Raw genomic sequence first — 19,327 nt, 5'->3', positions numbered from 1 at the left:
GAAAGAATGGCCTGAATATGATATTCAAAGGCACAAGAACTTGGGATGCAGCCAAGAATAAACTACCCAGCTAAGCTGAGCATTTTCTTCCAGGGAAGAAGATGGACATTTAATGAAACAAATGAATTCCATTTGTTTCTGAAGAAAAAACCAGAATTAAACAAAAATTTGATCTCCAAGAATAGAACTCAAGAGATGCAGAAAAGGTAAAAATAACTCTTGAGAATTGTATTTCTGTTGTGGATATACAAAAAGAATACATGTAAAATTTGATTGTACTGATATAACATAAAAAAGGGAAGTAGATATGGAAAAGGGATGATGGCAGAATAAGGTGGGAAGGAGGGATAAAAGAGGGAACCACATCCCACAAAGAGGCTAAGGAAACTTATCATATCTGAGGGAATTTAGAGAGGGGAGGAACATTGTGTGAATCTTACCTCATCAGAGTTGGCTCAAAGAAAAAATAATTGACATTTGTTTTAGAGAAAATTCTCTCGCCTCATTAAAAACGGGGGAGAGGAAAAGGAAAAGAAAAGAGTAATAAGGGAAGGAAGGGGAAAGACTCAAAGGGGAGGGAGGGATTATAAAGAGGATAAGATCGTGATACAAGAGGGGTACATAAGTTTAAAAGGGGAAAGAGGGTTGGGGAGGCAAGAATAAGTAAAGCACAATCTGGGGTTATTAGGATGGCAGGAAATACAGATTTAGTAATTCTAACCGTAAATGTGAATGGGATGAACTCCCCCATAAAGAGGAGGCAGATAGCAGACTGGATCAAAAGTCAGAACCCTACAATATGTTGTTTACAAGAAACACATTTAAAGCAGGGGGATACATATAGAGTAAAGGTAAAAGGCTGAGCAAAATCTATTATGCTTCAGGTGAAGTCAAAAAAGGGTAGCCATCCTTATCTCAGATCAAGCAAAAGTAAAAATTGATCTAATTAAAAGAGATAAGAAAGGAAACTACCAAAGAGATAAGAAAGGAAACTATCCTGCTAAAGGGTAGCATAAACAACGAAGCAATATCAATATTAAACATATATGCACCAAGTGGTATGCCACTCAGCTTCCTAAAGGAGAAGTTAAGAGAGTTGCAAGAAGAAATAGACAACAAAACTGTAATAGTAGGAGATCTCAACCTTGCACTCTCAGAATTAGACAAATCAAACCACAAAACAAATAAGAAAGAAATTAAAGAAGTAAATAGAATATTAGAAAAATTAGGTATGTTGTATCTTTGGAGAAAATTGAATGGAGATAGAAGGAATATACTTTCCTCCTCAGCAGTTCATGGAACCTATTCAAAAATTGACCATATATTAGACATAAAGACCTCAAATTAAATGCAAGAAAGCAGAAATAATAAATGCTTTCTTTTCAGATCATGATGAAATAAAAACTACATTCAACAAAAAGTTAGGGGAAATAGACCAAAAGTAATTGGAAACTAAACAATCTCATCTTAAAGAATGATTGGGTGAAGCAGCAAATTATAGATACAATTAATAATTTCACTCAAGATAATAACAATGATGAGACATCGTACCAAAATTTGTGGGATGCAGCCAAAGCGGTAATAAGAGGGAATTTTATATCCTTAAAGGCTTACTTGAATAAAACAGAGAAAGAAAAGATTAATAAATTGGGCTTGCAACTAAAAAAACTAAAAAAGACCAAATTAAAACCCCAATCAAATACTAAATTGGAAATTCTAAAATTAAAAGGAGAAATTAAAAATATTGAAAGTAAAAAAACTATTGAACTAATTAATAAAACTAAGAGTTGGTTCTATGAAAAGCCAATAAAATAGATAAGCCTTTGTAAATCTGATTAGAAAAAGGAGGGAGGAAAATGAAATTAGTAGTCTTAAAAATGAAAAGGAGAACTTTCCACCAATGAAGAGGAAATTAGAGAAATAATAAGGAGTTATTTTGCTCAACTTTATGCCAATAAATTTGATAACCTAAGTGAAATGGATGACTACTCCAAAAATATAGACTTCCCAGACTAACAGAGGAGGAAGTAAATTGTTGAATAGTCCCATTTCAGAAAAAGAAATAGAACATGCAATTAAACAACTCCCTAAGAAAAAATCCCCAGGACCAGATGGATTTACATGTGAATTTTACCAAACATTTAAAGAACAATTGGCCCCAATGCTATATAAATTATTTGATAAAATAGGGAATGAAGGAGTCCTACCAAATTCCTTCTATGACACAGACATGGTACTGATACCTAAACCAGGTAGGCTGAAAACAGAGAAAGAAAATTATAGACCAATCTCCTAATGAATATTGATGCTAAAATCTTAAATAAGATATTAGCAAAAGACTACAGAAAATCATCTCCAAGATAATACACTATGATCAAGTAGGATTTATACCAGGAATGCAGGCTGGTTCAATATTAGAAAACTATCAATATAATTGGCCATGTTAATAACCAAATTAACAAAACCATATGATCATCTCAATAGATGCAGAAAAGCATTTGATAAAATCCAACATCCATTCCTATTAAAAACACTTGAGAGTATAGGAATAAATGGACTTTTCCTTAAAATAATCAGCAGCATCTATTTAAAACCATCAGTAAGCATCATATGTAATGGAGACAAACTGCAACCATTCCCACATAAGATCTGAGGAAACAAGGTTGCCCACTATCACCGTTACTATTTAATATTGTATTAGAAACGCTAGCTATAGCAATAAGAGCTGAGAAAGAGATTAAAGGAATAAGAATAGGCAATGAGGAAGCCAAATTATCACTCTTGCCGATGACATGATGGTATACTTAGAGAACCCCAGAGATTCTGCTAAAAAGTTATTAGAAATAATCCACAACTTTAGCAAAGTTGCTGGTTATAAAATAAACCCACATAAGTCATCAGCATTCTTATATATCACTAAAAAATCCAACAGTCAGAGTTACAAAGAGAAATTCCATTTGAAGTAACTACTGATAATATAAAATATTTAGGAATCTATCTGCCAAGGGAAAATCAGAAACTTTTATGAGCAAAATTACAGACCACTTTTCACACAAATTAAGTCTGATCTAACCAATTGAAAAATATTAAATGCTCTTGGATAGGGCGAGCAAATATAATAAAGATGACAATATTACCTAAACTAATCTATTTATTTAGCGCTATACCAACTCAGACTCCCAAAAACTATTTTAATGACCTAGAAAAATAACAACAAAGTTCATATGGAAAACAAAAGGTCAAGAATTTCAAGGGAATTAATGAAAAAAAATCAAATGATGGTGGCTTAGCTGTACCAGATCTAAAATTATATTATAGAGCAGCAGTTACCAAAACTATTTGGTATTGGCTAAGGAATAGATTAGTTGATCAGTGGAATAGATTAGGTTCAAGGGACAAAACAGTCAACAAATATAGCAACCTAGTCTTTGACAAAACCAAAGATCCCAGCTTTTAGGATAAGAACTTACTGTTTGATAAAAATTGCTGGGAAAATTGGAAACTAATATGGCAGAAACTAGGCATTGATCCATACTTAACGCCGTACACCAAGATAAGGTCAAAATGGATTCATGACCTAGGCATAAAGAATGAAATTATTAATAAATGAGAGGAACATAGGATAGTTTACCTCTCAGACCTGTGGAAGGGAAGGTCTTTAGGACTCAAAGCAGAACTAGAGATCATTACTGATCACAAAATAGAAAATTCTCGATTATACCAAACTGAAAAGTTTTGTAGAAACACAAACTAATGCAGACAAGATTAGAAGGGAAGCAATAAACTGGGAAAATATTTTTATAGTCAAAGGTTCTGATAAAGGCCTCATTTCCAAAATATATAGAGAATTAACTCTAATTTATAAAAATCAAGCCATTCTCCAATTGAAAATGGTCAAAGGATATGAACAGACAATTCTCAGATGAAGAAATTGAAACTATTTCTAGTCATATGAAAAGATGCTTCAAGTCATTATTAATCAGAGAAATGCAAATTAAGACAACTCTAAGATACTACTCACACCTGTCAGATTGGCTAAGATGACAGGAAAAATAATGATGATTGTTGGAGGGGATGCGGAAAACTGGGACATTGATGCATTGTTGGTGGAGTTGTGAACGAATCCAACCATTTTGGAGAGTAGTTTGGAACTATGCTCAAAAAGTTATCAAACTGTGCATACCCTTTGATCCAGCAGTGTTACTACTGGATTATATCCCAAAGAGATTATAAAGAAGGGAAAGGGACCTGTATGTGCACGAATGTTTGTAGAGCCCTTTTGTAGTGGTCTAGAGACTGAAACTGAATGGATGTCCATCAGTTGGAGAATGGTTGAATAAATTGTGGTATATGAAAATTATGGAATATTACTGTTCTGTAAGAAATGACCAACAGGATGATTTCAGAAAGGCCTGAGAGACTTACATGAACTGATGCTGAGTGAAATGAGCAGGACCAGGAGATCATTATATACTTCAACAATAATACTAGATGATGACCAGTTCTGATGGATCAGGCCATCCTCAGCAACGAGATCAACCAAATCATTTCTAATGGAGCAGTAATGAACTGAACTAGCTATGCCCAGAAAAATAACTCTGGGAGATGACTAAAACCATTACATTAAATTCTAATCCCTATATTTATGCACACATGCATTTTGATTTCCTTCACAAGCTAATTGTACAATAATTCAGAGTCTGATTCTTTTTGTACAGCAAAATAATGTTTTAGTCATGTATACTTATTGTGTATCTAAGTTATATTTTAATATATTTAACATCTACTGGTCATCCTGCCATCTAGGGAGGGGTGGGGGGTAAGAGGTGAAAATTGGAACAAGAGGTTTGGCAATTGTTAATGCTGTAAAGTTACCCATGTATATATCCTGTAAAGAAAAGGCTATTAAATAAAAAAAAAAAAAAAAAAAAAAAAAAGGAAACCTGGGTTTAAATCCTGTCTCTGATAACCTAATGATTGATTTTGTCAGGTTACTTACCTTCTCAATATCCTAGGAAACTCTTGAACTAAAAATCGCAGGGCATGGATAGATCTGCATAAAGTCATTTTCCTCACTGAGAGTTCCCTATACTAGTGAAATAGTCACTGGTCTAATATAAACAAAACACACATGCATGCACACACACACACACACACAAAACCAATATTATATAACTAAATTGTTAGTAAATCAAATGAAAATGACCTATTTCTGTTTTTCCTTAGAAAATGAATTAACAAGACAATTATTATTTCATAAAATAATGCATCCAACATTTGTTCATATGACTGTGCATTTCTTCATATGATTATAAATTGCTTTGATTTACTCATTGAAAACTGCCTATTTGTATTCTTTGATCATTTCTCAGTTGGGGAATGAATAATATTCTTATAGATTTGACAGAGTTCTTTATGTATTTGAGATACATTTTTCTGAGAAATTGTCTATAAACCCTGTAACCCCCCATTTTCTGCTTTTCTTCTGGTCTTGGCTATATTTATTTTATTTATAAAACCCCTTTTTAATTTAATGTAATGGATATATACATTATATGTATATATATTATATATATATACATACATAATATACTTTATTGTTATACCTAATTTTGTTATCTCTTATTTATTCATAAATCAATCACCTATCCAAACTATTATTGTTCATCACTAAGGCTCCTAGAGGTATTGCTAAAGGCCATCAGCAGACAGGGAATCATTTGTATCTATCAAGAACTCTGTCACTATGTGACACTGATCATCTGCCTCTTTTAGTCTCAGATGATAGGATTCTATTGTCTTGCTTTTTTTGACAGCAGGTCAATCTGCTGTTAAGCTATTAGAATGTGAGAGCAGGAAGGAACCCTAGATGTCATCCAGTCTTAGGGTTATATCTTTTTAAAAAAAATATTTTGGTGACTACTTCCTGTTAAGTCCTGACTAGCTCCCTGGAGGCCTCAGGATCAGCCAGAGTCAGGATAAGTAAAAGTCCTTGGTCTTTAGGGGGAGAAGCAGGCAGACTGCCAATTTTGCCAAAGATCTCTTCTCAATTCTGGAGTCCAGAATCTCCACCTTTTTCCTCCTCATCCTGCCACCCAGTAATCTGGCTTGTCTCACCCACCCTCTAATCCTTGCCTATGATTATCTTAACCCCAGACATTGACCAGCACCAGTGGTGAGAAGGGCCATTTTCCCAAACATATGCTAATAGAGTCATTGTCTTATATTGAATAGGTAATTAGCCTTAAGTGCTTGGTTGCCTGATTCAAGCACAACTTTTTCAGAGTTTCAGCCCTTTACAACTTCAGTTTAATAGGTTTTCATTGCAGACCTCTGTATTTTATTTTATGCACTTTAAAACCATTATCTGAGGAGCCCAGAGACTTCATTAGCCTGACCAAAAAAAAAAAGATTAAGAAACATTACCAAACTATCCCCATAGTACATCTTACCTAATATGTAGGGTAACATAGCCATAATTTGTGACTCACAGGGAAAACAAAATGAAAAGAACCAGCTTGTTTTATGAGATAGCATAGGGATTAGTTAGAGGCATTTTTCCAGCTGCCTGTCAAGAAAGAAGATCTGGGATTTAAGAGTAATATAATTGTATGGGGTTGTATAACACAGATATAAAAATTGCCATACTGATATACAATTATTATTATGGATAAAAATACCTTATTTGGGAGGTAACTTTGGACTAGATGACACCTAAATTTCCCTTCTGATCCTAATGACTTATGACTGTGTTACCCTATAAATGTTCTCATTTTCAAAGAGGACCAAAATGACATCACTAGTGTGTCAGACCAAAACGAGTTTAGAATGCTTTGACACAGGTCAGACATAAATAGATTCTGTGAACATTTGGGGTAGTTTCTCTAATTCTGTCCATCTCAAGGTCTCAAGAACTTTAGAATCAATTGTATGAAGTAGGAGATGCTGGCATAGGACCACGAAGCATGGCATACCCTCATCAGAGAAGTACTGTGCTGTATGAACAAATCAGAATTGAATTACCTCAGAAGAAATGTTAAAAGTTAGACTTATGGGACAGCTAGGTGGTGCAGTGGATATAGCACTAGTCCTAAGTCAGGAGGACTTGAATTCAAATCTGACCTCAGACACTTACCACTTCCTAGCTGTATGACTGGGCAAGTCACTTAACTCCAACTGCCTCAAAAAAAGGTTAGATTTAATTGAGAATGAAAGCAAACCTAATTATGCTAATTCTGAGATTTGGTTGACTGTGAAGTTTCTTTACTATAGTTTATTAAGTGACCAGAAGTTTCTTCAGGATTATGCACAATTCATAAATTTGCACATATACCCCTTCAGAAATAAATTTTTACAATTTAACATCTTCTGATTATTATCTCAAGAACATTAAATAATGCCCTCTTTGACAATCTTAAAAGTATTATATAACTATATTTATGACTGGGTTATAGTTATTAATTATGATTATTATTGGGCAGCTAGATGATTGTCCAATAGAGTACTGGGCCTGGAGTCAGGAGGATCGAGTTCAGGACCAGCCTCAGATATTTACTAGTTATGTGACCTTGGGCAAGTCTGTTTGCCTCAGTTTCCTCATCTGTAAAATGAACTGGAGAAGAAGGCAAACCACTCCAGTATCTTTGCCAAGAAAACCCCAAATGGGGTCATGAAGAGTTGGACATGACTGAAAATAACTGAACAATAAATGATTATTATTATTGATGATGGATTTTGGACTAGACTTGTGATTTCATTAGTATGGGAAACTCTCAAAGAGGCAATCTCTTCCAATGTAAGCTAATATATGCTCTGGAGTTTTTAACCTGAAACTTGCCTGAAACCTTAAAAAACAGTGATTTACAAATGGTCACAAAGTCTGAATATGTCAAAATCAGGATTTGAACCCAAGCTTTCCTTCTGCTAGGCCCAGCTATCTAACTCTAATATACTCTGATTATTGTATTGTTATTATTATTATGATAATGCCAGTGATTTCTTTGACTGAGATGTCTTTGGTTTCCAGGTTTATTGTGATTTGAAGGGATCTGACCTAAGGAAGAAAGATAGTGGATGAAAATGACAAATATTTTGATTTCAGAAGGATTGTAGATTTTAGATTATCCACCAAAGGTTTACCCATAGGGTGGAGGGCAAGAAGAAAAGACAGTAGGAGATATAGTGTTGGTCCTGATATTTGCATTTTTTATGATTCATAAGTTCCTAAAATAGAGAGAAATTCCCATGAGAGAAAAATGTGAGAGAATATATAGAAATTTTATTAAAAGGAAAAAGGAGTACAGCAAGTAGTTTGACAGAGTCAAAGAACCTGAGTTTGAATCTGATCATTACTACTTATTATTTTTATGACCTTGGACAAGTTATTTAATCTGTATTGAATATCACTTTTCACTTCTGTAAGATGTAAATAATGCTTATACTATAGACCTTACAGGATAGTTTTGCAGAATCAAATATAACAGTGGGAAGGAAGAGAATAATCATTTATGTAATACCTACTATGTAGGTACTATGTACCAGGCACTGTTAATCATGCTAAGCTAATATTTCACAAAAGAGATAAGTGCTATTTATATTCCCATTCTTCAGTTAAATAAACTGAGGCAAACGAAGGATAAGTAACCTGTTATGTTAGGGTAACATAGCCATTAAGTGTCTGAAGCCAGATTTGAATGTAAGTCTTTCTCACTCCAGGCCTGGTGTTCTATCAACTACCTCTAAGTGCTTTGTAATCATAAAACATTTTAGAAAATAGCCTATTATACATAATCACATTAATTTGTTGCTCTTTAGATTTGACAAATACCTATTTTTCTATCTCAAACATAGGATATTCATCCTTCTAGGACTTTAAGTCACCTCTCACCCCGAGAATTTTGCTATTCTACACTAAAGAATGTCTTCTCCTGGTCCCCCAGGTCCAAAATTACAATACAATGACTCTACCCGAACTTACCAATAAGAGGCCTATTGATTACATTCAACCTGGTTTAGCCCTTTTGCTGAGATGATTTTACCAGGTTGTAGCCACTTGGAGCCACAGGCCAGAATTGGGTGGAAGATGGACATCAAAGTTGGGTGAGCAGCCTTGAAAAAGGGCTCATCCAATTCTCACACGAATACCCCAGTCTCAAGTAGTATGGACACAAAAGAGACATCAGAAAGAGAAGCTTGATATTTTAGACTGCATAAGAAAAGCAAAGCATAAGAAGATGATAATCCTGCAATATGATATCCTTGCTAAACCATGTCTGCGTTATGGTGTTTGGTTTTAGTTCCCACATTTTAGGAGAGACCATGATCAGCTGGAGAGTGTCTGCAGGAGGGAAACTATGGATGGTCCACTTTAAGTGAAGATCAATTGAATAAACAAAGAATATTTAACTTAGAGAAGAGGAGACCTATTGAGGAAGGACTATCAATGAAAAGGAGATTAAGAATTGTTATATTTGGTTGTAAAGGACAGAAGCAGCAGTGATAAGTGTAAGCTGAAAAAAAATGGCTATAAAGAAGAACTTTATAACAATTAGAACTTTCCCAAAGTTCTTTGCCTTTGGAGGGAGTGGTCTTTCCTTTCATTTGAGATATCCAAGTGACAGGGTGTAAAACTGTGTTCCATTTTGATCTGTAAAATTAACACTGAAATTCTGTCCCCTTTGATTCCTGGCCTCCCAGAGTCCATAGAGTCTGAGAGAGAACATATCTTCCCAGCCAAGTTAAACATCGTTATTCAATTGGAAATCTTGGTCAAAAGCACCCCATTGATCTTTTTGGGGTGCCACTTCTTCAGGAAATTCCAGATTCTTGAAAAAGATCTTGATCTGATAATCAGGTCAAACTGCCCCCCCATCCCCCGTCCCCTGCCAAGATCTGCTCATAAAGTAGTTTTCTGTTCACTCACTTCTTTGCAGAATGTCCAAAGCAAGAATATGCCTCGTCCCTTGGTATAGCTGCCTGTCAAGACATTCTCTTCTCAGCAAAAAACCTTTTGTTATTTTTCTGCCACTGAGGAAGTCAGTCTTCTAGCAAAGCTAACCTCCGCAGTGCCAATAAAACTTCCTTTTTACCAGTAATATTTCGGGTTCATGAATTCTTTCACGAAGGACCTGTCCCAACCAAAAGGGGATTCCCACAATTCTCTGACTGCCACTAGAACTCCATCATTTGGTTCCCTGACCAACCGGGAACCCCCCAAAACCTGGACGAGGTAAAGACTTTTCTTGTTGTTTTATTCTATGGCTAGACACTCAAATACCCGGGAAGATTTAAGCCATTGGAGCTCCAGGCTCAAGTAGTATTCTCTCAGGGACGCCTGGTTGAGAATACCTGTGTCCTCTGACAAAAAGCATTTTGTTATCTTTCCATCTCTAGAGACATCAAGAGATGGATGAGGAGCTATAGAGAGACAAATTCAGCTTGAAAGATCTCAAAACTGGAAAGCTTAAACTAGAACAGCAATGTAAGATGCTGCTTAAACCTGTTGGAAGGAAATCAAACTCCCTCCTTCAAGCCCCTCTAGGGACAAAGGAGCCTCCCTTTGCATCTCTATATAGCCCTTATCAGGAAGATACTAAAACCTGAACTAAATCCTGAAACTTCCCAGACCCCACTCCTCAACACATGGAGTGGGACCTTTTTTTTTTTTTTTTTTTTCTCTATCCTCTGTCCTCTGGCAGAAACAGCTGATTCTCTAGGAGATACACTCAGAGCAGAGGTGCCTCTTTCAATGTCAAATCTCTCCTGGACTGAGGAGAAATCTGGCCACCTTGCCCAGCTTTTTGAAGGGTCCAAGGCCAACACCCTCCTTGATCTGCCCCAGATATATGGAGGAAACTGCAGAAGACAGATTTGGTCCCTCAAATTTCTCCCTTAAAAACAGCTGTTGGCATCTTTAATAACAGGAACCAGGCTTTAGCTGAGGAGAGAGACCACAGAATTAAAGTGAGATCTGGAGACAAGTCCCTACTCTTGGCTGTTTCCGGGAACTATGGAGGTCTGTGCTTTAAACTCCCCAGTACTTCCCCTGAGTTCAAGCAGGAGGAGCACTGGAGGAGAGAGTGCCCACGGGAGCCATCCCCCCAGTGCCCTGCCCTATGATAGGAGTTTGGGGCTTGGTCAAGCTCCCCCTTGCTCCAATCCCAACATGACTTCCACAGCAGAATCCTTGCTATCCCAGGATAGAGTGACCAGTAAGACCATTGAATTTCTTTCTGCTTCACTCTTGCTCTGGCACCGCTCCCCCCATAGAGAGTGGGGATTGCAGGAGAACTCAGGACCTGTCTTGAGATCTCTCCTCTGTCTTCCCAGCTTGGTAACCTGTTATTTAAATGCTCATTTATCCATATTTCTCTTCCCAGACCTCCAGAGAAATTTTTCATGAAGGAACTTTTATTTAGAAAGTTAGGAGATCTTGAGAAGCTTACTGGCAGACTTATCTTGATTTGCCGTTGGGACAGTCAGGACCATGCCCATCCCGGAAATGGAACTGCCAGCCCTTTCAGAAAACATGCTTATCCCATACATTTTAAAACTGGCCTCAGTTTCTCTGGTGTGATCATTCTGCCTTAGAGCAGTGGCTGCCAAAGCCTTTTTAATTAAAAAAGCCTCACAACTAACTTTGGAACAGCTATTACCTGTTTTAACTCTCCACCGGGTCCAGAGCATTTTAGAAACCAAAGGACATCAGTGGCTTGGTGGGAGACCACCAGGGCCTCCTACCTGACCTGACCTATTGCTAATAATAATAACAATAATAATAATAAAATAAATCCTTCCTAGCATATCCCAAAATGATCATTCAGCATTTACTTGTGATAGGGTTCTAGTGGCAGTCAGAGAGTTGGGGGAATTCTCTTTTAATCGGCACAGGTCCTTCATGAAAGAATTCATGAATCTGAAATATTAATGGCAAAAAGGAAGTTTTATTGGCACTGCAGAGGTCAGCTTTGCTAGGAGACTGACTTCCTCAGTGGCAGAGAAATAACAAAAGGTTTTCCAATGAGAAGAGAATGTCTTCACAGAGGGCAGGGGTCCTGACAGGCAGCTATGCCAAGGGATAAGGCATAGTCTTGCTTTGGACATTTTGCAAAGAAGTGAGTCAACAGATCTTGGCGGGGGGCTGGGGGAAGTTTGGCCTGATAAACCTGGCCATTACTCTGAAGACCCCACCCAACTTTTTGAGGAGTCTAAAGCCAATGCCCTCCTTGATCTGTCCTGGGGAGATGTTAATATTGAACAATCTGCCCCAGATTTGGGCCCTCAAATTTCTCCCACCCCACTGTTAGAAGCAGCTGTTGGAATCTTTAGTGATAGGGATAAAACCGTAGCTGGGGAGAGAGGCTGCTGAATTAAATCAAAATTTGGAGAAAAGTCCCTACTCTTGGCTGCTGACGTTGCCAGGAATCACAAGGGTCCATGCTTTAGGTGTCATAGACTCTGCCCGTGGAGACTCCTCAGTCCTTGTCCTGAGTTTGAGCAGGAGCAACACTGGAGGGGAGACTGCTTACGGAGACGAGCTGCACCCTCTCCCCCCCATGCTCTGCCCTCTAGTAGGAGTTTGGGGCTTGGTCAAGCGCCTCCTTGCTCCACCACGACAGCCCAACACCTGGTGGCTGGTAAAACCATTGAATTTCTCTTTGCTATGGGAGGGGCTTCTCCTTCACTGTTGCTAGGGCACTCTGGTCTCACCTGTCCCTCCCCCCATAGAGTGGAGATTGCAGGGGAATTTAGAAGCTGCCTTGAGACCTCTCCTGCTTCACCAGCTTGGTGACCTGTCATTTAAATGCTCGTTTGTTATTATTCTTTCCATCTAGCTCCCTTATTGGGACATGATTTAATGGTGAAATTGGGGACCTAATTTTTTCTTCTCAACCTCCAGATGGTCTATTTGTACTGCTCCCAAAGCTCTCCTATATTTCCTCTGAAATCTGGGGGAAAATAGATTTCTCTGTTCTGGCCACAGTCAAGATTGAGAGATTTTTTTTTATTAGTTTTTTTAATTTTTATTTAATAGCCTTTTATTTACAGGATATATACATGGGTAACTTTACAGCATTAACAATTGCCAAACCTCTTGTTCCAATTTTTCACCTCTTACCCACCCCACCCCCTCCCCTAGATGGCAGGATGACCATTAGATGTTAGATATATTAAAATATAAATTAGATACACAATAAGTATACCTGACCAAAACGTTATTTTGCTGTAGAGAAAGAATCAGACTCTGAAATATTGTACAATTAGCTTGTGAAGGAAATCAAAAATGCAGGTGTGCATAAATATAGGGATTGGGAATTCAATGTAATGGTTTTTAGTCATCTCCCAGAGTTCTTTTTCTGGGCATAGCTAGTTCAGTTCATTACTGCTCCATTAGAAATGATTTGGTTGATCTCGTTGCTGAGGATGGCCTGATCCATCAGAACTGGTCATCATATAGTATTGTTGTTGAAGTATATAATGATCTCCTGGTCCTGCTCATTTCACTCAGCATCAGTTCATGTAAGTCTCTCCAGGCCTTTCTGAAATTATCCTGTTGGTCATTTCTTACAGAACAGTAATATTCCATAATTTTCATATACCACAATTTATTCAACCATTCTCCAACTGATGGACATCCATTCAGTTTCCAGTTTTTAGCCACTACAAAAAGGGCTGCCACAAACATTCGCACATACAGGTCCCTTTCCCTTCTTTATAATCTCTTTGGGATATAATCCCAGTAGTAACACTGCTGGGTCAAAGGGTATGCACAGTTTGATAACTTTTTGAGCATAGTTCCAAACTACTCGATTGAGAGATTTCTTAAGCACAAACTTTAAACTAGAGAGTTAAGAGATTTGGAGTTCTTAACTGCAGTCTTATGTTGATGTGCACTTCCCATAGGCAGGATCATGCTTTGGGTGATCCCAGATTGGTCATCTATTTCTTAAGGGAGCTGGAGCTGTTTCACATCCAGTACATAGATGATATTTTAATCTGAAGTACTACCAGAGAGTAGTCCCTAAATACAGCCATGAAAACCCTAAATTTCTTAGCCTTGAGGCTACAGGGTCCTCTTACCTAAAGTCCACATTGCCTGCCAGTATGTCACATATTTAGGCCACAATCTTACCCCTACTTCTCGCTATCTAACGGAAAAGAGAAAACAGATCATTTTAGGCCTTCTAGATCCTGCCTCAAAGAAACAGCTACACACGTTCCTGGGCACAGATGGGTCGAGCTTTCTTGAAAATGGGGAAAGAAAGGTAGGTTATTCTGTGGTGACTCAATGGCATCCTAGAAGCCCAGAAGGCTGAACTCATTGTCCTCACCCCTAGCTTTGGAACTGGGCAAGGGAATGAGAGTGAACATCTATACCGACTCCAAATACGCTTTTCATATTTTGCATGCTCACAGGGCTATTTGGAAAAAGGGGGGGTCTTTTGACAACAAAAACCTCTTTCATTAAACATGCAGGAGAAATTCTACAGCTATTGCAAGCTGTCCACAAATCCAGGGAGATTTCAGTCACATTTTGTAAAGGACACTTCACTTTAGAGCAAGGGAAATAGGTTTGTAGATTTAGTTGCTAAAGATGCTTCTCATTTATTCCTGACCATGGCTTCTTATACCCCTTCCTATAGGTCATAGGAAAAAACCCTTGCAGAACAAAGGAGGAACATCCTTTCTCTTTTTGACTGGTTTCAAACACCCTCAAACCAACTCTTGATCCCAGAGACAAGTCAGTGGAAACTAACCTTTGGTCTCCATCAGGCACACACCTGGCAAGAAATGCTCTTCAATCCCTGGTGAACAGCATTTTCACTGGTAACAAGCTGGGAGAAGCACTCAGACAGGTTTGCCAGGCCTACCCAGTTTGTGCCTGAGTGAATACCCCGAGGGAGCTGTTAGACCTCTCTGAAACCTGTTCAGAGAAGGAGCACAAATCCAGGGGAAGATTGGCAAATAGACTCTAAGCACACGCCTCCTTGCAGGGGATTTCAAACCGCTTTCGGTTTTGTTGACACCTTTACTAACAGGGTAGAAGAAGTTTTTCCCTGCAGGACTGAGAAGGCTCTGGATGCATCAAGGTGCTTGCTAAGCCTGCCTAGCTCCTTCCAAAAGACAAATAATCTACTTTTTACTTCTCAGGTATTTCAGAGTACTCCTGTGAGCACTCTGGGGAAAGAAGGGTGAAATTGTCTGGGTCCTTCTTTCTCTCTCTCTCTCCCTCTTCTACCTAATTTTTCTCACTCCACAGATGAAAATTTTGCTCCTAGAATTTTCTCTCCTACTTTTCTTGATTGCCATTCCATGGCCCCTGCCAGCAGTTAACTCCTTAGCATTCTACAGCCCCTGCCAATAGTTAACTCCTTCTCAGCCTTTCAGCTAAGCAGTGGGGGTGTTCAGCATTGTTGGGCCGGCCATCAACGTCCTTAAGGCATCCCACAGATGGGACCTGATGCATTTTTTGCAAAGGCCCCATTCCCAAACATCACCATCTCCACGCTGGATGACATCCCACCTTTAATCTGCTCCTGAGATTTGTTTCCTCTAGGCTTCAAGCTATGAACTTCTAACTACTCTTTCATCCTGAAGATCTTGGAACACTCCACATCTCCTGGCCTGAGCTGCTGCATCTTCAATTTTCATACTTCCCCTCCTGGCCTGAACCCCCAGTGAACTTAGGGACAGCTCTACGACCCTTGTCAGCTTGAAGCAGTCACTGAAGATGAGACTTCATCCTGTTACCCCAAATGAATTTGGACAGAATGCTTGGACTGTTTGAGGGAGGAAATGATGGGGGTGAACCCTGAAACTGTCCCAACTTTCCTCTGAAAGAGGCCCAAGTGGGGGAATGCAACTGATATTTTTTTGGGGGGCCAGGAAACTGGATCTCCTTTGTTTCCAGACCCTGGGGAAAGCCTTCAAACTCCCAGTTAAGTGATTTCATTCAATTGGAGAGCTCTGTCTGATGGTCCTTTATTGATTAGCCCAGACAGCTCCTAGCCCCAGGCCAACATTTACCCATATAACTAGGAGTCTATTAACCCACCTTTGCCAAATTCCTAATCAGGAATTTTGCCCACTAAGAAAGTTTCCTTCTTAGTGAACAATAAAATTTTTTTCTGTCACACAGATTTTGGGTTTGTGAATTATTTTTCATTGTATCTTCCCCGACCAGAGGGGATTTCCCACCCCAATTCTCCCATCTCTTCACTACCATTAACCTCATCAAAATCATTCTGGAGAACAATTTGAAACTATACACCAAGGATTGTAAAACTGTGTATACCTTTTGGCCCAGCAATACCATTACAAGATCTATATCCCAAATGGATCAAAGAAAAGGGAAAAGGATCCATATGTACAAAAATATTTACAACTCTTTTTTGTGATTACAAAAAATTCACAATTGAGGGAATGTCTGTCAATTGGAGAATAACTGAACAAATTGTGATGGAATATTATTGTGCTATAAGAAATGACAAGCAGGCTGGTTTCAGAAAAACATGGAAAGACTAATATGAACTGATGTAAAGTGAAGTGATCAGGATCCAAAAAATTTTGCACAAAAACCCAGCGATATTGCTACCATGATCAGTTGTGAAAGACTTAGATGCTCTGATCAGTACAATGAGCTGAGACAATTCTAAAAGGCCCATGATGAAAAATGCTATCGTGGAAAGAATGCTTTATTATTTTGTTTGGGAAACTTATTCATTACTATACTATTTAAATCTAAATGGAGATCACACTCAAAATATCATCCTGATCTAAGTATTACTCTAGGAATATTGGTGATGGCTAAGGTAATTTTGGGTTCTCCCATATCTTGAATCCATCCAAAACATTCATGAATTCATAAATGACTCATATATGATACCTCTGTCAGATAATTTGTGTGTGACTTGTGTACTGAGATACTTGACAAGATTCTACATCATGTAAACCCTCCAGAATCTGGGAGAGGAAATCAACCTTTCTTTCTGGTTCTCTCCTTTACCAAATGACCTAATAAATTCCTTTTTTGAAATATGTCAGATTTTTTGGATTGTTCTTTTGAACATTGCACATTTCCAGAGAGAGATCTGGTGAATCCTGATTACAGATTGAAGCAAACTTTTCTCAATTTCTTGCTATTTATTTATTTTAACATGGCTAATATGGAAATAAGTTTCAAACGATTTCACATGTATAATCTATATATTATGTTTCTTGTTTTCTTAATGAGTTGAGGAGGAATAGGAAGGAGGAGGAGATTTGGAACTAAAAGTTTAAAAAAATAATGTTAAAATATATATTAAAAACATTATAAAAACCTCAATAATATCCAGGGAGCTGGCACAAATTTTCCCCAACCTGAAAAAAGCCTAGATGATTTTTGATAACTCTTTCTCCTCTTTCCAAGCAATACAATCATATGATCAGATATGATGATTTAGTGGGTAAGAGGTACAATAGGTCTTACCTGCTTTGCAACTTTGTAGATTTCCTGTTTTTTGCTGCAGTCACATGTGTAGCCATATACTCTTGCAGAACTGTGTTCTTTAGCTACCCTACATGTTTCAGCAAGATTTTCTTGATTAATGTCCCAGAGAACTACAATTGCTCCAAGACGGACAAATTTTAAGGCCAATAACCTTCCCAAGCCACTTCCAGCTCCAGTTATTAGCACAATTTCACCAGCAACATTTTTTTTAGGTTTTGGAATGATATGGAAGAGTAGAGATTCAACAAAGTAATGGAAAAATTTCCCCAAAAATGTGGCTAGATCAGCTAAGTCTTTCATGTCAGCTGTTTGAAGAAAGATGTTTCCTAATAATTAGAAAGGCAAAAGTCAGTATGCATTATTAGAGCAAAAGAAGTTACAAAATGGGCATATGAGATGTCTTTATTTTGATGATTATTTTAATTGGATCAAGAAAACATCATCACTTGTTATTACTTCACAGGGTTAGTGTGAGTTGCTTAAGATTAATTTTGCTTGTATTTTGAAATCCCACAAATAGTAATAATAATTCTATTTTAATTTACACAGGACTTAAGGATTTAAAAAGTACTTCCATCTCATTTAATTTTTATAACAATTCTAGGAAGTAGGCAGGGCAAGTATTATTCATCCATTTTATAAATGAAAAATTAAAGACTCATGAAAATAGTCAAAGATGATGTGAGATTATCAGTAAACTGCAGAACCCTAGAATATGGACCTTTTCCCCTTTTAGTCCAGTGCTTTTCCTATTCTTTTATAGTGCCTGTGATCATTATATAAAAGAAGAATTCTTAACCTGGGGTCTATAGAGCTTCTGCACATAGATTTCAGGAGATTCTTGAGCTGGGTGAGAAAAATAGTTATCCCTTCCACATCATGACTTTCCCCATTTCAGTTTTGATATATTTCAGGTCAGTATAAGAAATTAAAGGAAAATTTTTTTTGGGGGGGTAGAAGGGTATGGAAACTGCAGACAACACTAGAAGGCCAGCAGAGAACCCAGAGCCTATGACTAAAAACTCAAATTACAATAAGTAAATATTTACTGTAAATACTATATAGAAGAAAAAGAAAAAATTCAGATTGTTTCTTTAGTACATTCTCCCGATGGAGAATCAAAAATTTTTACATGAATTTTTCAGATTTTGGGTGCTGCTTTCCTAAACCTGGTAATGTGGAAGGGATAACTATACCCTCTATATCTGAGGCTTTTCCTCTGATTGAATGACTTATCAGAACCTTTATTTAAAGAAAGTGACCACTCTAGTCATATCTAACTCCTTGATATTTTCAGAACTTTCTCTACCATGCCTCTTTTTTAGGCACTTTTAGTATCTCTCCCACCTCCTTTTTGGCTTCCTTTTATTTGCTGTCTTCCTCTTTTAGGATATAAGCTCTTTCCCATTTTTCTACTTGTAATTGTAGCACCTAGCACAGTGACTAGAACATAATAAATCCTTAATAAGTATGTGTTGACTATTGACTGATTGATTGATACTACTTGAAAGATCTGAAAAACACCTACCTGTCCCAAAGTTTCTCACACACTAGCCTTTTGTGGTATTGTCTTTACTTCTGACCTAGTTTGAAAGTCTCACGATTAGTCATTCCTCTGGGTCAGACAACATATGAACATCTGTCTTCCATGATCAACATAGGGGACACCAAATGAGGCACTACAATGAAGTTCTATATACCTGTTGGCTACTAATATGGTGATCCACTGACTCCATGACAAGCATTACTACTTCAAGCTACTAAAGGTGCCAGTGACTCCAGAGGAAAAATGGTTAAGGGACATGTAAAAATTAATGTAATTTCCAAAAAATTTAG

The 19,327-nt window shown here is 37.6% G+C and overlaps 1 protein-coding gene across 1 annotated transcript in view; it reads right to left on the bottom strand.

Annotated features, from left to right (window-relative positions):
* LOC100930577 (short-chain dehydrogenase/reductase family 16C member 6-like) overlaps positions 1-17,791 on the bottom strand; it is a 39,359-nt gene extending 21,568 nt beyond the window's left edge. The window contains 1 exon segment of the mRNA XM_012541314.1: positions 17,471-17,791. Within this exon segment, the coding sequence (XP_012396768.1) occupies positions 17,471-17,791 (321 nt within the window).
* Positions 17,792-19,327: the final 1,536 nt, after the last annotated feature.

The sequence above is a fragment of the Sarcophilus harrisii genome, chromosome 1 (assembly GCF_902635505.1).
Source record: "Sarcophilus harrisii chromosome 1, mSarHar1.11, whole genome shotgun sequence".
Lineage (NCBI taxonomy): Eukaryota > Metazoa > Chordata > Mammalia > Dasyuromorphia > Dasyuridae > Sarcophilus > Sarcophilus harrisii.
Note: the sequence above shows the minus strand (reverse complement) of the source record. Positions and strands in the feature narration are given on the sequence as shown.